Source organism: Guillardia theta, assembly GCF_000315625.1.
Source record: "Guillardia theta CCMP2712 unplaced genomic scaffold GUITHscaffold_32, whole genome shotgun sequence".
Classification (NCBI taxonomy): domain Eukaryota; class Cryptophyceae; order Pyrenomonadales; family Geminigeraceae; genus Guillardia; species Guillardia theta.
The window spans coordinates 237179-252344 of NW_005434642.1; the positions used below are offsets into that span (position 1 = coordinate 237179).

Genomic DNA, 15166 nt, shown 5'->3' on the forward strand with positions numbered 1-15166 from the left:
AGGAGGAGGTGGCGGTGGTGGCGATGGTGGTGGCGATGGTGGAGGAGGAGGACCTTTGTTCGCCCGCAGCACTTTCATCACGCTCTCACAAGTGAAGCGAAACGTTCCCTCAATCCCCGAGACCTGCAGGGCTCAGCTCAGGCAGAGGAGGAAGGAGGAACAAGGACGGGAAGAAGGGGCGTATGCCCGAGGAAAATAAGCAGTTGATGATTTAGACGTTAGGGCAAGAGGAGGAGAACGAGGACGATGACGATGACGAGGACGATGACGATGACGAGGAGGACGAGGAGGAGGAAAGGGGCAGGAAGAGCAGGAGCAGGAGCAGGGAGGAGGGGGTAAGCGAGCAGGCCTTTACCTCCATCGCGTTGACTAGCATGCGGGTCAACCTGAACGGAACTTTCTCCGGGAATTTCTCTCGTTGCATCGCGACCTGGAAGGAATAAGGTCAGGAATTCGGTTCTCTCCGACTCAAACCCTCGAGCAAAATTTGAAATTGTCATGCTGTCCAGCTGATTTCACCTCGAAGCAATCGCCGAAGTCGATGTGGACGATCTTGCCCGTGTACTTGTGCAGCATGAGGTTGGAAGGGTGACGGTCGCCGAGCCCGAGGATGTACCCGACCATGGACATGAGAGCGAGCGACCGCGTGTAGTTGGTCCTCCTCAGCAGCCAGTCCTCTGCGTTGTTGCTCTTGAGCCAGAGCACCTGCTCCTTCCGTCAGGGCAAGGAGAGACTGGGAGCAGGAGGATGAAGCAGGAAGCAGGAGCTGGAGACGCCGTGCAGGAAACACCGCAACAGCGAGGAGGAAGGAACCTGATGTGAGGAGACAGGACAGGAGAACGAGGAGGAGAGAGGAAGGAAGAGAGAGGAAGCTGGAGAGAGGGGCAGGGAGTGGAAGGAGACGTACCTTGTTGAGGTCCTGCCCGGTGGTGCTGGTGAGTGCGTGCTGGAAGACCTCGACCTTGCCGATGACGGGAAGGTTCTCGAAGTCAGGGGCCATGGCGAGCATCAGGCGGTTCTCGATGTTGAGGAGGATCTTTCGGTTTTCGCGGTACTCCCGCACGAGGATGTGCAGCGTGTCGCAGTCAGGGACCCACTCGATGAGCCCTGAGTTGGGTGAGAGCGGGATGACGGAGTACCGTACGATCTGCAGGTCCCTGCGCGAGCACTCGCGATCGTTGTGGAGGAGCGTGTTCACCAGGCCAAACAGCTGCATTACCCTCTCGTCCTGTTCCCCACCGTGAGATTCCTTCTGAAGCTCAAGCTCTTCACCTCTCCCGCCCTCCCCCTCCCGTCTCCCTCCCTCTTAGCAAGCACTCCTCGCTTCTGGTACCCTTCCGCATCAGCCGCTGTCTCCAAACTCATACCTGTACTCTCTCGCTTCTGCCCTGCTCTCCTTCATCTCCGCCCTCTGATCACTTTGTCTTTCTCGTCCTCGTCCTCCTCCCCCACTCTCTACTCTTCCGCATGCTCCTGCTCCTGCTCCTGCTCCTGCTCCTGCTCCTGCTCCTGCTCCTTCTTCCTTCCCCCCACTTGCCCCTTCCCCCTCCTCCTTATCCTCCTCCTCTCACCTGCCGTAGATCCTCGTGCCCTTTGAGCAGGTACTGGTATGGCTTTCCGTTGGAGCCTATCATCGTGCACTTCCTCGGCCTCTGCTTCGACGTGATGATCGACAGTGTCTCCTCAACCGACTGGATCGACACGATCGGCTCCCCTGGCCGGTACTGCCCGGGAATCGAGAGCTCAAGGTCCTTGGCAGCCTTGAGCTCCGGGCTCGCGTGCTCCAACTCGATGGAGGTGATGCGGCCGAGGAGCTTGTTGATAGTGCGGAAGACGTTGTAGTAGTTCTCCCACGCCTTCTGCAGGTCCTTTTCCTGCTTCGACTGGCAGTACTTGTCACAAAACTCCTTGGCCTCGTCAAGGTTCTGCCCGAGCTTCTGCTGGAATTCCAGCTCCCGCTGCGTCTGCGCTCCCCTCTGCAGGAGCTCGTGCATCGGCCGCAGCACCGCAAACATCCCATCGATGTTCCCCTCGGCAAAGTAGAGCCTGCTCGCCTCCTCCAGCGCCTCGTGCCACATCTCGATCCACAAGATGGCCACGCGGATCAACTCCTTGCTCACCAGCTTCGCCTGCTCGACCAGCAGCGGGGCAAACCCCTCCATCTCGCTCAGGATCTTCTTGGCCGCGTCCCGCCGGGCCTGGATGTGCGACTTACTTGCCACCGTCACCGGGTAGATCAGAGCTTGAGGATGCGCCTTGCCGATGCGGATGAGGAGGTTGTGGATGGAGTTGCGGATCACTGCGTCGGGCGAGTTGATGCGCGCGATGATCTGGGGGATGACATCCAGCCAGGTCTCTATGGGGAGGATGTTGAACCCCTCCGCCAGTGCGCGTTCGACCTCTGCGATGGACCCGTACCGGAACCAGAGGGTGAGGAGACGGAGGATATCCTGCTGGACGTGCCCGCGAGCGTTGGAGACCCCGAGGGCGATGGAACGGATGAAGCCGTTGACCGCCGCGACCACGTAGGGGATGCCGCCAGCACGGTTGCGCTGCTGCTTGTTCTCGTTGTAGGAGACGATGTCAAAGTTGAAGAGAGCCCAGTGGTGCCAGGCCTTGTACCAGTTCTTGTTCAGGATGGTGGCGTTCCGGTAGGCGGAGAGGATGAGCCCGAAGTCGTTCTGCTGCGGCGACTCGTGGAGTTCCTGCGTCCACATGCCGACCTTGAGGTGGCAGCGGGCTTGCAGCGTGTGCGACCCTCGCTGTGCCCTGATGAACTCCTGCAGCGTTACGAGAGCCTGCTCCCGCTGCCCCGTGTACCAGATGTACTTTAGCCATGCAAACCCGATCTCGGGGTCCACGGAGGGGGAGAAGGGAGACTCCAGCTGCTGCAACTGCTCGTTGTAGTTGAGCAGCTTGGTAAGGGCCTTGTAGCAGAGGCTGCTCCGCCCAGTCTTGCGGCAGAGGGAAGCATACTTGAGCCATGCTTCCGAGTACTCCCGCGGGGGGATCACCAGGCTGTGGATGGCCAGCAGGCTCTGCCAGACCTCCACGTTCGCTTGCGCCCCGAATAGCCTCTGAGTCCACATGTGCCGGATGTGCTCGCAGGCCGGCAGCGCGTCCATGGCCTTTGCGCGCTTGAACTGGAGCACCTCCTCCAGCTCCGTCACCTGCTGCGTGATCACCACGGCCTTGTATGCTCGCTCGTAGCTCTCGCTCACGAGGGCCGTCAGCTGCGTGTCCAGCAGCCTTCTCGTCACCTCCAGCTTCTCCTGCGCCTCATCCAACGCGTCCCCGTGCACAAGGAACATCGCCTTATACATGCAGCCCTCCACTGACTTGGGGTCCATGGCTTCGATGTACATGGCCAGCTGCTCTACGTCCCCGATCTGACAGGCAGCGGCAGCTCCCAACGGGGCGATGCGAGAGCGAGCATCAGGTAGAGCCGAGCTCCATGCCGCTTCTGTCATGTCCTTGAGCTGCTCCCACTCCCCTAGCGCCTGCAAGCACCGCATGCATCCCTCCTGCGCCTCCGCCGCCTGCTCCGTCTTGAGCCGCTGGCGGTAGGCGTCGAGAGCCTCCTCCCACTTGTGAAGCTTCTCGTACCAGGACTCTTTCACCTCTAGGTTGAGGCACTTCTGCGCGTGGACGAGGAGGCCGTTGGCCGCCTCTGTGTGGCCCAGGAAGTTGTTGATGGAGATGAGCGACTGGATGGCGGTATGAGGGGACCCCAAGAACTCCATCTCCTTGTAGTGCAGCGCCTTGGCGTACGCCTGGCACTTCTCGGCAACGGCCCCGAGCTTCGGGATCTTGATGGGAAGAGGCTTCTCGTCGTGATCCATGAACTCGGCAAGGGAGAGCAGAGTCTGCAGCACCTCGGGCGGGATGTTGGGACTTTTCTCAGGGGAAAAAGCGATCTCCAGCGAGCGCATGAGCGAGTCCCGGTAGCTCTCGTACAACTCCATCCAGCAGCTCAAGAACGCAGCGTTGAAGAGCTCACGAGCAAGAGGGTGGTACACTTGCGCGAGGGCCGCACAGGATCGGAGAGCAGGGGAAGGGCTCTCTCGCAAGAGCTCCACAGCAAACCTCCTCATCCAGTCAGCCCAGTCTTCCTTGGTGCTCCTATGCGAAGCTTCCCATGCTCGCTTCAAGTTGGGCTGGTTGACTGCGATCTTCCTCACTTGACCTGTGTCAAGTACAGACTCCAACGAGCTCGAGTTGCTCCCAAGAGTCCCCAGCTCCTCCGTCGGGTAGTCATCCAGCGTGAGGACCTCGCCGCTTCTGAGCCGTTCGAGGAGCATCTGGTATCTCCCAACCCCATCGTTGACGCGCTTCCTGACGATGATCTTGGTCAACATGGGCTCGAAGAGGAAGAACCGTTGGCCCAGCGCGTTCATCAGCGCACAAATGGTGATGATGGCTGGTTTGTAGAGCGAGTCGATCGGGCCTTCGAGGATGCGAACAAGAGGGTGAATGATCTTTGAGGCAAAGTCCGAGATGTTCAGCCTCAAACTCATCCTCCCGATCCACTGGATCGCAGCTACCCTTACATCCAGCTTCGAGTCCTCCTGCTCGGCGATGGCAACGATGGCAGGGATGATGACATCCAAGTAGAGCTCCAAGTTCGCGTCCATGAGCTCGAGGGCGTACATCACCTTCTGGCAGGTCATCGGTCTGCTCCTTGCGTTCTCCTTGTTGAGGGCTCCGAGGAGTTTGGGGATGAGAGGAGAAACGTAGACCTTGAATTCGTCCTTGAGCGCTGATGTGATCTCCCCTATCAGGAAGAGCATTTGCGGCTGCAGAGACTGCTGGTTCCAGAACTCGTGGATCAGCTCAAAGATCCCGGGTAGGTAAGGGCGGATGTGCTGCTTGACGATCGAGACGAGGAGTCCGAGCTGCTGGAACAGGAAATCTCGCAGCTGCTGCTGATGGGATCGCAGCAGGTTAAGAATGGGGTCCATCATCTGGGGCAGGAGGGTCGCGCACTTGAGCCCGAGAGTTCGGAAGATGAACATCACGGCCTGGATTACCATCTGGTGGTAACTGCTGAGCGACTGGTCGTTGAGGATCTTGACCAGCTTTGACACGGCCACTGTAGGATAGTACTCGTCTGTGGAGGGGCCAGGGAGTTCCTCCTCCCTCCTCCACTTCTCCGCAGAGAAAGTGATGGGAAGGCCGCTGCTGTTTCTCGTCTGTCGCATCTTGAGGATGTGCGGGTCGACGGCTCCTAAGATTCCCATCACCTTCAGCAGCTCCTGCCGGATCTCGTTGGTCTGCTCAGCCTGAAGTCTCTTTAGCATGATGGAGAGCAGATTGGGGTACGTCTTGTAGGGCTCAACCACGAAGCCAGTGTTCTGCACGAGCAAGCCGAGGGTCTTGGTAGCGACCCTCCTCTTGTTCGTGTTGCTCTGGTCCTGCAGCGCCTCCATCATGAGATAGAAGATGTCGTCCTTCCGCTTCAGCACGTCGTAGCTCCCGACGTGCGAAAGGACTCCAACTGTGTTGAGCACGTTGGCAGCGACAGTCGGGTTCGAGTCCTGCAACTTTGGGAGGATGGCGTCAAGGATCGATGACACGTATGGTTTGACTAGATGATGTCCCGCAAGGATGACATGCTGCAGCAGTCTTGTGCTCTTCTCCTTCTTGTCCTGCATGAACAAAGGTCAGCAAGATTCCTCGGCAACAGACGGTCAAACCTCCCCTCCAAACTCAAGGGCGGTGAGCAGCTGGATCAAGACCTTTCTAAGGCCAGGGAACACGTGGGCTGGGTTGCAGAGAGTAAGCCTGGTCAGGATGCGAATGGCAGCTTCTTGCACGTTGAAGACTTCATCGTTGAGGGCAACAAAGAGAGAGTCGATGCAGTGAGACTGAGCGAGGAAGTAGTCGAAGCGGGGGCCGAGGCACTCCAAGACTATCACTCGGATCTGCGGGTCAGAGTCGCTGACCGCCGTCACGAGCAGCCTCTCCAGGATCTCAGAGACCACTATGGCAGTCCGCCCTCGCTTCGGGACCGTCTCTCCTGGCCTTAGCAGCAGGTTGCTGCAAGTTTGCGCTGCCGTTAGTCGCACCATCCTACTCTGATCGTCGAGGTACTGGGAGACACAGTCCTTGACAAACTCGCAGAGCTGGTTGCCCGTGAAATCGAAAGACGTCAAGGCATGCAGAGCTTGAATGACAGCATTCTGTCGCCCTTTTGCTGTCCCAGAATGCACGCTCATCACTCCTCCCCTGACAAGAATGTCAGCGTGCGATTTTGGGGGAGAAATCGTCTCAAATTTCAGCAAGAAAGATGAAAAGTAGGCGAATGAGATTGAAAATGAGGAGAGAGGGAGCTGAACAAGCTATTACCGGAGAGGGACGATGCGCCTTGAGTTGGGAGTCCCAGAGGGTTGATACGGAGTTCGTTGTAGGGTGAAAGAAATGCTATCTAAGAGCTTCATCTGAATGTCTGGCAAGAGCAATGGCATCGATTTCCCGATCTGAGACAACGAAGAGATCAGCGCAGGAGTTAGGTTGCCCTCTGACCCGGCCAGCATCTGTTCTATCAGTTCTGGCATCCTTTCATTGAGGACGACGTGGCTCGAGTCCACCGTGGTGAGCGATGCCAGGCACTGGGGGGCCTCGAAGCAGAAAGGTTTACGAGGGGTCGGAGTGATTCCATCTTGAACCAGATTCATGACGTCATCCACAAAAGACTCGATCACCCACGCTCCTGCAACCTTGACGATGGCCCCCAGTGAGACAAAGGCCGCCGAGCTCTCGTTGCCCCTCTTCAGAGTCGCGAGGAGGTACTTGATGCAATCTTCGGCGTACGCAGCTCTGAATTCCTCCTCGTCGATCTTGGCCACAGTGGGAAGAATGGAAATCACTGTGCGCCGAATCAGCGCGTCTCTGTGGTCCTTATACGCCATAGTGGTCTCCCACATTGCTGACAACGTCGCGCTTGCTGGTATATCAGGCGCGATGTTGGGCAGGCTCAAGAGTTCACCCATCACAAGGAGCGATCCATGGACTCCTTCTATGCTGTTTGTGTGGAAACTTTTCTCAGCCTCTTCGTAAACGGCCGTGAACCACTTCTTCCGCACCACAAAGTCCCTCTCCGCTATGATGGTCATGCACGCTCTCAAGCTCTCGATGGCTGCCTCGCGGATGATCTGCTTCTGATCGCGGATTCCTACCCAAATAGATTTCAGGTACGACGGAACATGCATGAAGAACAACGTTGGCGCATTTGTAGCTAGCTCCTTGCATACCAAAAGACTCGCTAGCTTCTGATGTTCGGAGCGCTTTGAAGTGTTCAAGCCTTCAAGAGCCCTCTTCATTTCAAACTCAACGAAATCAGCTGTCAAAGTCCCTCCCGACTGTGCCAAGTGACCGAGAACTTTGCTCGCCATTATCATAGTGCCAACATCGTTGCATGGTAGCACAAGGCGCAGGTAGTTTGCGAACCTGGTGATCAGAGTAGACGTCTCCTCGCATTCAAAGTCGATCAAAGAATCCATCGCGTTGATTCCGCCCATCTTTTCGCAGGGGTCGTCGCTCTTTACTAGGTCGAATATTCTCTTGTTCAGCTCCGTTATGAACCCACTGAACTCCTCCCTGGACATCTGCCTTGATTCCATCTCCACCGCAGACCGCAGCTCCCCCATGGCTTTCCTCTGCGTGTGCTCATTCCTGCTGCGAAGATCTACGAGAATTTTCTCAGTCGTGTTAGGCAGCGCTCTGTTTGAAGCATGCACATTGGTAGGTGGCGCCATTGCAACTCCGGGTACAAACTCAGAGTCCAGTGTCTACACCCGATCACGAGCCCTAATGTCCTTGCTCATGATCGAGATGGTGTTACCAGCCTAAGGTGTCCACCCGTGTATGACTCGAAAAATCTCGTTGTGAGGGTTCAAACAGAAATTTACAGGCGTTTTTCTTCCAGGCAGTTTTTCGTCGAGCGTGCTGGAAGCAATACGACTTTTACGATGTCTGTATCATGAGCTATCCCACAGAAGCGGGGGGCGAGCACAGAAAACCAAACCAACTTCGTGTGCAGGACAGTGGAACATACCTAAGAGGAAGGAAGACGCTCCGTTGTCTCGTCCCTCCTCCTCTCTTCTACCGTCAGCATGCACTACCGGCGGATCACTATGAGACCTCTCAGGAGGGGTAACCGGTACTTGAGGCTGGAATTAGTAGGGTGGGAGTTTCGACCCACCCTCATTTCTCAACCTCAGCTTTCTACCCACCCTCCAGGTGTAGAGAACAATCACCATATACCAAGGACTGCATATCTCTGCTATTTTATATTTATTTTCATAAGTGAAATTGCAATACTCCATGTGTGTAGCGATATGTAACACCCTTACCTCAACATCACCCCCACTTCCATTTTCACCCCACCCCATCGATTACACCCCCTTCCCTAAGAGTACTCGAGGGGTAACGGAGGGAAACAAACCAATCGAGGGGGTGGGGTATTTTTTACCCCCTTATAAATGAGATGATTTGAAGGCAAATGAAGGGGTGATATTATCCAAAAAGTTATAATGGTGGGTGGGGTGTTCATCAATAACAGTCAATGTAACGCAAAGTAAAAGCACAAACGAAGGGGTAGTCGAACACGAAGTTGAGGAGGTAGGGTACTCCACCCCCTACGATTCAGTGAGGAGAGTACGGGAGTAGAGGGGTGGGTAGCCTGGTGGACCGGGCAACAGAGCATCATGCAGATCAAGGTTACGCCGCTCGGCGCCGGGCAGGTGAGAGGGGGAGGAGGAGAGGACGGCCATACAGAATGATGATTCATGCGTGAGCTATATCGCTACAGTGAACATGGTGCAGTCAGAGTGAGAAGGTAGAGAGTGAGAAGGGAAAGAAGTTGGGAGGGAAGGAGTTTGGGCCGACGTATGAGGCATCGTGGAAATGAGGGTGGGCAAGACTCACTGTTGCTATTCGGAACAAACATATCAAAGCATGATAGAAGTCTCTCGTCATGTGCTGCCTATGTATCGTGTTGATGGCGTGTTTCCTTTTCCAGGATGTGGGGAAGAGTTGTATACTCGTGACGATAGGAGGAAAGAATATTATGCTGGATTGTGGGATGCATCCAGGTTTGCCAGCAAGCCATGTTCGATATTTCGTTATGAATGAATCTACAGGATACAACGACGAACGACGATTTCCTGATTTCCGGTAGCCTTGCTCCTTCATTGACAGGAATCTGATCTGACCCTCGCGTTTGCAGCTACATTTCGAAGGAAGGGAACTTTACAGGATTGATCGATCTAGTCATCATTTCACATTTCCACCTCGATCATTGTGGATCTCTCCCATATTTCACGGAAGTTCTGGGTTACGATGGGCCCATGTACGCAACTCACCCAACCAAGGCCATCATGCCGATTCTGCTGGAGGATTACAGGAAGATCAGCGTGGAGAGGCGGGGTGTAGAGGAGAAGGATATGTTCAGCTCTCAGCAGATCAAGGACTGTATGATGAAAGTGACTCCCTGCGCACTGGAAGAAACTATCATGATAGAAGAGGACTTTGAGATCAGACCATACTATGCCGGACACGTGCTAGGGGCTGCCATGTTCTATATCCGGGTCGGGCAGCAATCTATTCTTTACACGGGTGACTATAACATGACGCCCGATCGCCATCTTGGGTCAGCGCGCTGCGACAAGCTCCGACCGGACCTGCTCATCACCGAGAGCACCTACGCAACTACAATCAGGGAGTCGAAGCGATGGAGAGAGCGGGATATGTTGAATCAAGTCTCAGAATGTGTCAGGAATGGAGGGAAAGTGTTGATCCCGGTGTTTGCGCTAGGAAGAGCTCAAGAGCTCTGCCTGCTGCTGGACGCGTTCTGGGAAAGGACGGGCTTGAAGGTTCCCATCTACTTCTCGGCTGGTCTGACAGAGAAGGCGAATCTGTATTACAAGATGTATATCTCATGGACGAATCAGAAGATCAAGGATACGTTCGTCAAGAGGAACGTCTTCGACTTCCAGCACATTCAACCGTTCGATCGTGCGTTCATCGACCGGCCCGGGCCGATGGTCTTGTTTGCTACCCCCGGCATGTTGCACGGGGGTCTCTCGATGGAGGTTTTCAAGAAATGGGCTCCTTCTGACAAGAACCTCGTTATCATGCCGGGTTATTGCGTTGCCGGGACTTTGGGCCACAAGGTGATGAGATTGATTCCGTTGCTGGTTTCCTAACCCTCTGCTTCCTCCCGCAAGGTCCTGAGTAACGGGGGAAAGCCTCAGGTTCGCTCCGGGAGGGCTGATGGTGATGTGTAAATTAACCTGCTTGATTCGCAGATTATCGACATGCCCAGGGACGAGGGCGGGGGAAAACTGCACGTGCGTTGTAAAGTGAGTTTGAGCAATGAATGGGGGGTTTATGCCTGATGTGCTTGAAGATCAAACACCTTAGCTTCTCGGCCCATGCCGATGCCAAGGGGATCATGACGTTGATCAAGCAGGCAATCTCAGTCGTCAAATGCTCCCGGTTGTTGAAGGGTTCTTGCAGGTCGATCCCGTCAACGTGATGTTGGTTCATGGCGAAAGGCACAAGATGGAGGCCCTGAAGGAGAGGATTAAGACTGAATTCGGGTTACCCTGCTACGACCCAGCCAACGGGGCGACTACCTATATCACTACTTTCCATGGGGTACCTGTCCAGCTATCGACTAGGTCAGCGACGTGCTCGCGTTTTCCAGGGTGGGCAGTAGAAAGTGACCCATAGTTCAGGTTGATGGGCAAGCGGAGAAGAGAAGAGGAATATTCAGCACTTTACACCAAACGAGCCCTGGCTCCCACGTCAACACAGGCTCTATCTGTATCCTTGTGCATTTGATGAATAGCGCTGCAATTTAATTCTCATCTTACAGGGAGTTCTGTATATCAAAGATCCCAAGAACATGATGGTTTGTTTGCTCTCCGTTGTCCTGTTCCAGTCTCATGCATTGGGTGCAGGTTTTGGACGAAGTTGAGACAAGCCAGATGATCAATATGCCACAGTGTGACTTGTCGTTCCGGTGAAGTTTTCTTGGAAAGCCGACGATGCTGATGTTGAGCACCAGCCACAACATGAAAGTGGACGAGGACATGATCAGTGAGCTGATAGACGACGGAGCCTTCGAGATCCTCGAGCGTTTCGTGCAGGTCGGCCTCTGACTTCTTCCTTCCAGCATCCGATAGAATGTGCTTGACAGAGCCAGTGGGAGCTTCCGGTGACAAGATCCGTGGACGGGAAGGTGAATGCGCTCAATGTACGATCAGTCAAGGTGGGAGGGTGAGAGTTCGAGCTTCCTGTGCTGACTCTTCATGGCAGGTCGAGACGGACGGGGATCATGGCGTGACGATTGAATATTCCTACAGGGACCTGGAGCTTGCAAGAAAGTGAGTTGTGCCCAACTTCCCGCTCCTTTCTTTCCTTCCTTTATCCTTCTCCTCCTCCTCCTCCTCCTCCTCCATTCCCTTCCTGGGCAAGTCCCCCCCCCCACCCCCCACCCGCTCCTGCACTTCCCCTCTCCCCTTCATCTGCCCCCCCCCTTTCCTCCAGTCAGCCCGCCCCCCCTGCTGCAACTTTGCACGTGATTCTTCGGTGCCAAAGGATCTGGCGATCATTCTGCGAGAGCTTTGGCATGGATGAAACCATCGCGCCAGCCCCCCTCAGCTTGCAGACGGCGGGCAAGCAAGTGGTGAGAGGCGAAATTTGTATGCTCCCTCCTCAGGTTTCCACCGCAGAAGCAGGAGAAGGTTGATGTCAAGAAAGAAGCTGGAGAGACGACTCTGGTAACATCGCACTGATCTTCAAGTCCTACATGCATGACGGCGGCTGTTCCAACCAGATCACCCCTTCCTCTCCTACTGGCCCCCCTCCTCTCTCTCCCGAGAAACCGCCGAAGCTCGACGACATCGGGTACAGTTGGACGTGACGGAGAAGTGGCCTGACGATTGCAGCAGCAGTGCCAAGACAGCAAAACTGAAGGTAGAGAAATGATGGGAAGAGATGAAAATGTGAAATGCAACGCCCTTGCAAATCATGTCTGATCTGCACGATCATCGGGCGGATGTACATCATTGCATGTAATGAGATATCATGTACAATAAAGTGAACATCAAGGAGATCATTTCGACTTCGCCTTGCATTTCGACGGAGATGCGTTGGAGACAGATCGGACTGGTCCAGTGCAAAGATATCCTGCGAAAATTGTGTTATTTCAATACGTCTGACATTTGCAGGAACCAAAAGCCTATAGGAAAATGGAGGCGAAGCGCTGTTAGTAGTAGGACTCCCTCCGTAGAAGCAGAAAGAGAGGAGGGGAGAGGAGAGGAAGAAGAGAGGAGGAGCAGGAGCAGGAGCAGGAGCAGGAGCAGGAGCAGGAGCAGGAGCAGGAGCAGGAGCAGGAGGAAGAGCAGGAGCAGGAGCAGGAGCAGGAGGAAGAGGAGGAAGGAATTGAGAGGAGCGATGACAGGCAACTTCGAACTATCCAGCAAACTCTCTCGGGGTTTCCTCTTTGCCCTTGTCCTCTCCTCCTCCTGCGCCTTCAGCCTGCCTTCCTCCTTGTCTCTCGCTTCATCTCATTCTCTCTCGCCTTGGAGGGCAAGCACGCACATGTGCTGTTAGTGAACGAGAACCCCTCCCGTCGCCATGGTCGACCGGCGTGCGCCCAACGGATCCGAGGAGGAGACGCATCCTCTGAGAAAGGCGCCAGCAACGTGAGGATCAAGGTGGACGGCATGAGGTGCGCGTCTTGCGCCATGAGGCTGGAGAGGAACTTGCGGTCCAACTTCACGGACGAGGTGGAGCTGGCCGTCTCGTTCCCTTTGCAGACTTTGTTCTTGAAACACAGCAAGGCTCTGCCGATAGAGCGAGTGATGGAGCTGATTGGAGCCAACGGGTTCTCAGCTCACTTGCTAGACACCAACACTGAAGCTTCGTCGAGCCTGAGGGAGATAGAACAGCAAACGAACCTCAACAAGTCGCTCAACGATCTGCTCCTCATCACCACTATCAACCTTGTCAGTCTCCTCCCCAACTTGTTCCGATCTATCCCCGCTCAGAGCTTTGACATCATCCTATCATGCGCCGCTCTCGTCACGGTCGGGCGGCAATTCTTCATATCTGCATGGCACTGCTTGAAGCAGAGATACGCCAACATGGACGTGCTTATCGCCCTGGGATGCGTTTCTACCATGACGTACTCCTCCCTCTGCGCATGGACCAGCATGGGGCACCCGATGTTTCTCACTGTCGTCATGACGATGCAGTTCGTCCTCCTCGGGAGATTTCTGGAGAAAGTCGCGCAGCAGCACGCAATCAGGCGGATCGCCGACCTCTGCTCCGTCGACTCGACTGCAGTGGAGTTGGTAGACAAGGAAGGAAGAGCCCTCCGCGTGGATCCAAAGCTCCTGCAGCCCGGGGACGTCGTGCGAGTCAGCCCGGAGGAGAAGCTTCTTGTCGACGGGATTCTGCTGGCAGAGGAGACTATCATGGACGAATCGATGCTGACAGGAGAGTTCAGGCCCGTGCGGAGGTCTCGAGGAGACCTTGTGCTTGCTGGGAGTATCCATCGAGGGGCGAGGACGGAGGAAGTGCGCGTGCTGCGGGCAGGGATCAACACGACACTGTCTCAGTTCCTCAGCATGGTGGATCTTGCGGACACAAGGAAGGCGCAAGTGCAGCGGATGACCGATCGCGTCGCCTCCCTCCTGGTCCCTCTGGTCGTGTGCTGCTCCATTCTCGTCGGAGCCTCCTGGTTCTCTCTGGCCTCCTCTGGAACTCTTCCATCCACTCTGATCTTCGACCAACCTGCTCCTCTCCTCCAGGCCGTCTTCTTCTCGACCAGCGTCCTCATGGTCTCCTGCCCCTGCGCCCTTGGTCTCGCCGTGCCCATGGCTCTCATCGCCGCCGTCGGCGTTGGCGCTCAGCACGGGATGTTGTTCCGCAGCGCTCAGGCCGTGGAGGAGGCGTGCAAAGTCTCCCTCCTCTGCATCGACAAGACGGGGACGATCACGGAAGGGAAGCCAAACGTGGAGGGGCTGCTGCTGCTGGGAGAGGAGGGGGGAGGTAGGGAGGGAGGAAACATCTTGAAGGTGGGAGAGGAGGATGGGTGGGAGCAGGGGATTCCTCAAAGCTGCCGGACGATGTGGCGCAGCATCGCAGCATGCGAGGTGAACGTCTCGCATCCTCTCTCTACAGCACTCCAGGCGTTCGCTGCCAGGGTTGCGCGCAATGATGAGGTGACGTCACACGGGGTACGGAAGAGGAAGAGCATCGTGGGGAAGGGAGTCGTCTGCTGGATGTCAGATGGCACGGTGATGGCGATAGGAGGAAGCAGCTTGCTCGAGCACCTTCACTGCCCCGCGTCGCCTCCTCCTGCCTGGAGAAACGCCGGACAATCCGTGGTGTGGGTCCTGACAGCCGATGACGCCGTTGAGCAGGGAAGGGAAGAGGAGGAGCTTCAGAGCTTCCGCTGGAGGCCGCGCATGGCAGTCGCGCTGTCTGACAGGGTGAGGGAGGAGGCGAAGGAAGTCATCAGCAGGCTGAAGGAGCTGGGGATCGACGTCTTCCTCCTCTCCGGTGACGATCCTCTAGTGGTGGAGCAGGTGGCACAGCAGGTTGGCATCCGGCAGCACCTTGGCGGACTCTCTCCCCTTCAAAAGTCCCAGCAGGTTTCCCAGCTCCGAGCGCAAGGCGCTCGGGTCGCCATGGCTGGAGATGGTATCAACGACATCCCCGCGTTCGCTCAGGCGGACCTGTCGGTGGCCGTGGCGGGAGGGAGCAAGGTGAGGAGGAAGGAGGGATAACGGCCATGACGCATGCGGCAGGAGGTCATGCAGTCCTCCGACCTTGTGCTCGCAGCCAGCAACCTTCGGCTCCTCCTCTCCTCCTTCCGCCTTGCTCGCGCAACGATGAGGCGCATTGTTCTCAACCTTGTCTGGGCTTGCTTGTACAATGTGAGTGACAGGAGGAGGGGAAGGAACAGTCTGAGGAAATAGAGGTGGTGGAGCAAGGGCAGCAGCAGCAGCAGCAGCAGCAGCAGGAGAGGTCCAGTGAGGGTCCCCCTGGCTCATACTCTTCACAGGTTGTAGCGCTTCCTGTCGCCGCTGGATTATTCGCGATCTCTGCGTCCATTATCGTTCCTCCCTGGCTCTGTGCAGGTAAG

At 56.0% G+C, this 15166-nt stretch overlaps 3 protein-coding genes across 3 annotated transcripts in view; 2 read left to right on the forward strand and 1 right to left on the reverse strand.

Annotated features, from left to right (window-relative positions):
* GUITHDRAFT_138504 (hypothetical protein) overlaps window positions 1-7757 on the reverse strand; it is a gene marked incomplete at both ends in the record, with an annotated part of 8051 nt that extends 294 nt beyond the window's left edge. Inside the window, 7 exons of the mRNA XM_005832940.1 lie at window positions 54-123; window positions 356-430; window positions 520-705; window positions 908-1228; window positions 1572-5648; window positions 5697-6228; window positions 6349-7757. Coding sequence (XP_005832997.1) covers window positions 54-123; window positions 356-430; window positions 520-705; window positions 908-1228; window positions 1572-5648; window positions 5697-6228; window positions 6349-7757 — 6670 coding nt within the window. The remainder of the gene's footprint in view (window positions 1-53; window positions 124-355; window positions 431-519; window positions 706-907; window positions 1229-1571; window positions 5649-5696; window positions 6229-6348) is intronic.
* A 951-nt stretch (window positions 7758-8708) lies between these two features.
* GUITHDRAFT_70813 (hypothetical protein) lies at window positions 8709-10737 on the forward strand (the record flags this gene model as incomplete). The annotated part of the gene is made up of 8 exons (XM_005832941.1): window positions 8709-8744; window positions 9023-9095; window positions 9144-9177; window positions 9230-10175; window positions 10230-10256; window positions 10311-10364; window positions 10412-10483; window positions 10522-10737. The coding sequence occupies 8 exons, from the start codon at window positions 8709-8711 to the stop codon at window positions 10735-10737; spliced, it is 1458 nt and encodes a 485-aa protein (XP_005832998.1).
* Window positions 10738-13064: 2327 nt separating this feature from the next.
* On the forward strand, window positions 13065-15148 carry GUITHDRAFT_54599 (hypothetical protein; the record flags this gene model as incomplete). The annotated part of the gene is made up of 5 exons (XM_005832942.1): window positions 13065-14030; window positions 14121-14411; window positions 14460-14786; window positions 14829-14957; window positions 15086-15148. Coding segments are annotated over 5 exons (1776 nt in total), but the record flags the coding sequence as incomplete, so codon positions are not given.
* Window positions 15149-15166: the final 18 nt, after the last annotated feature.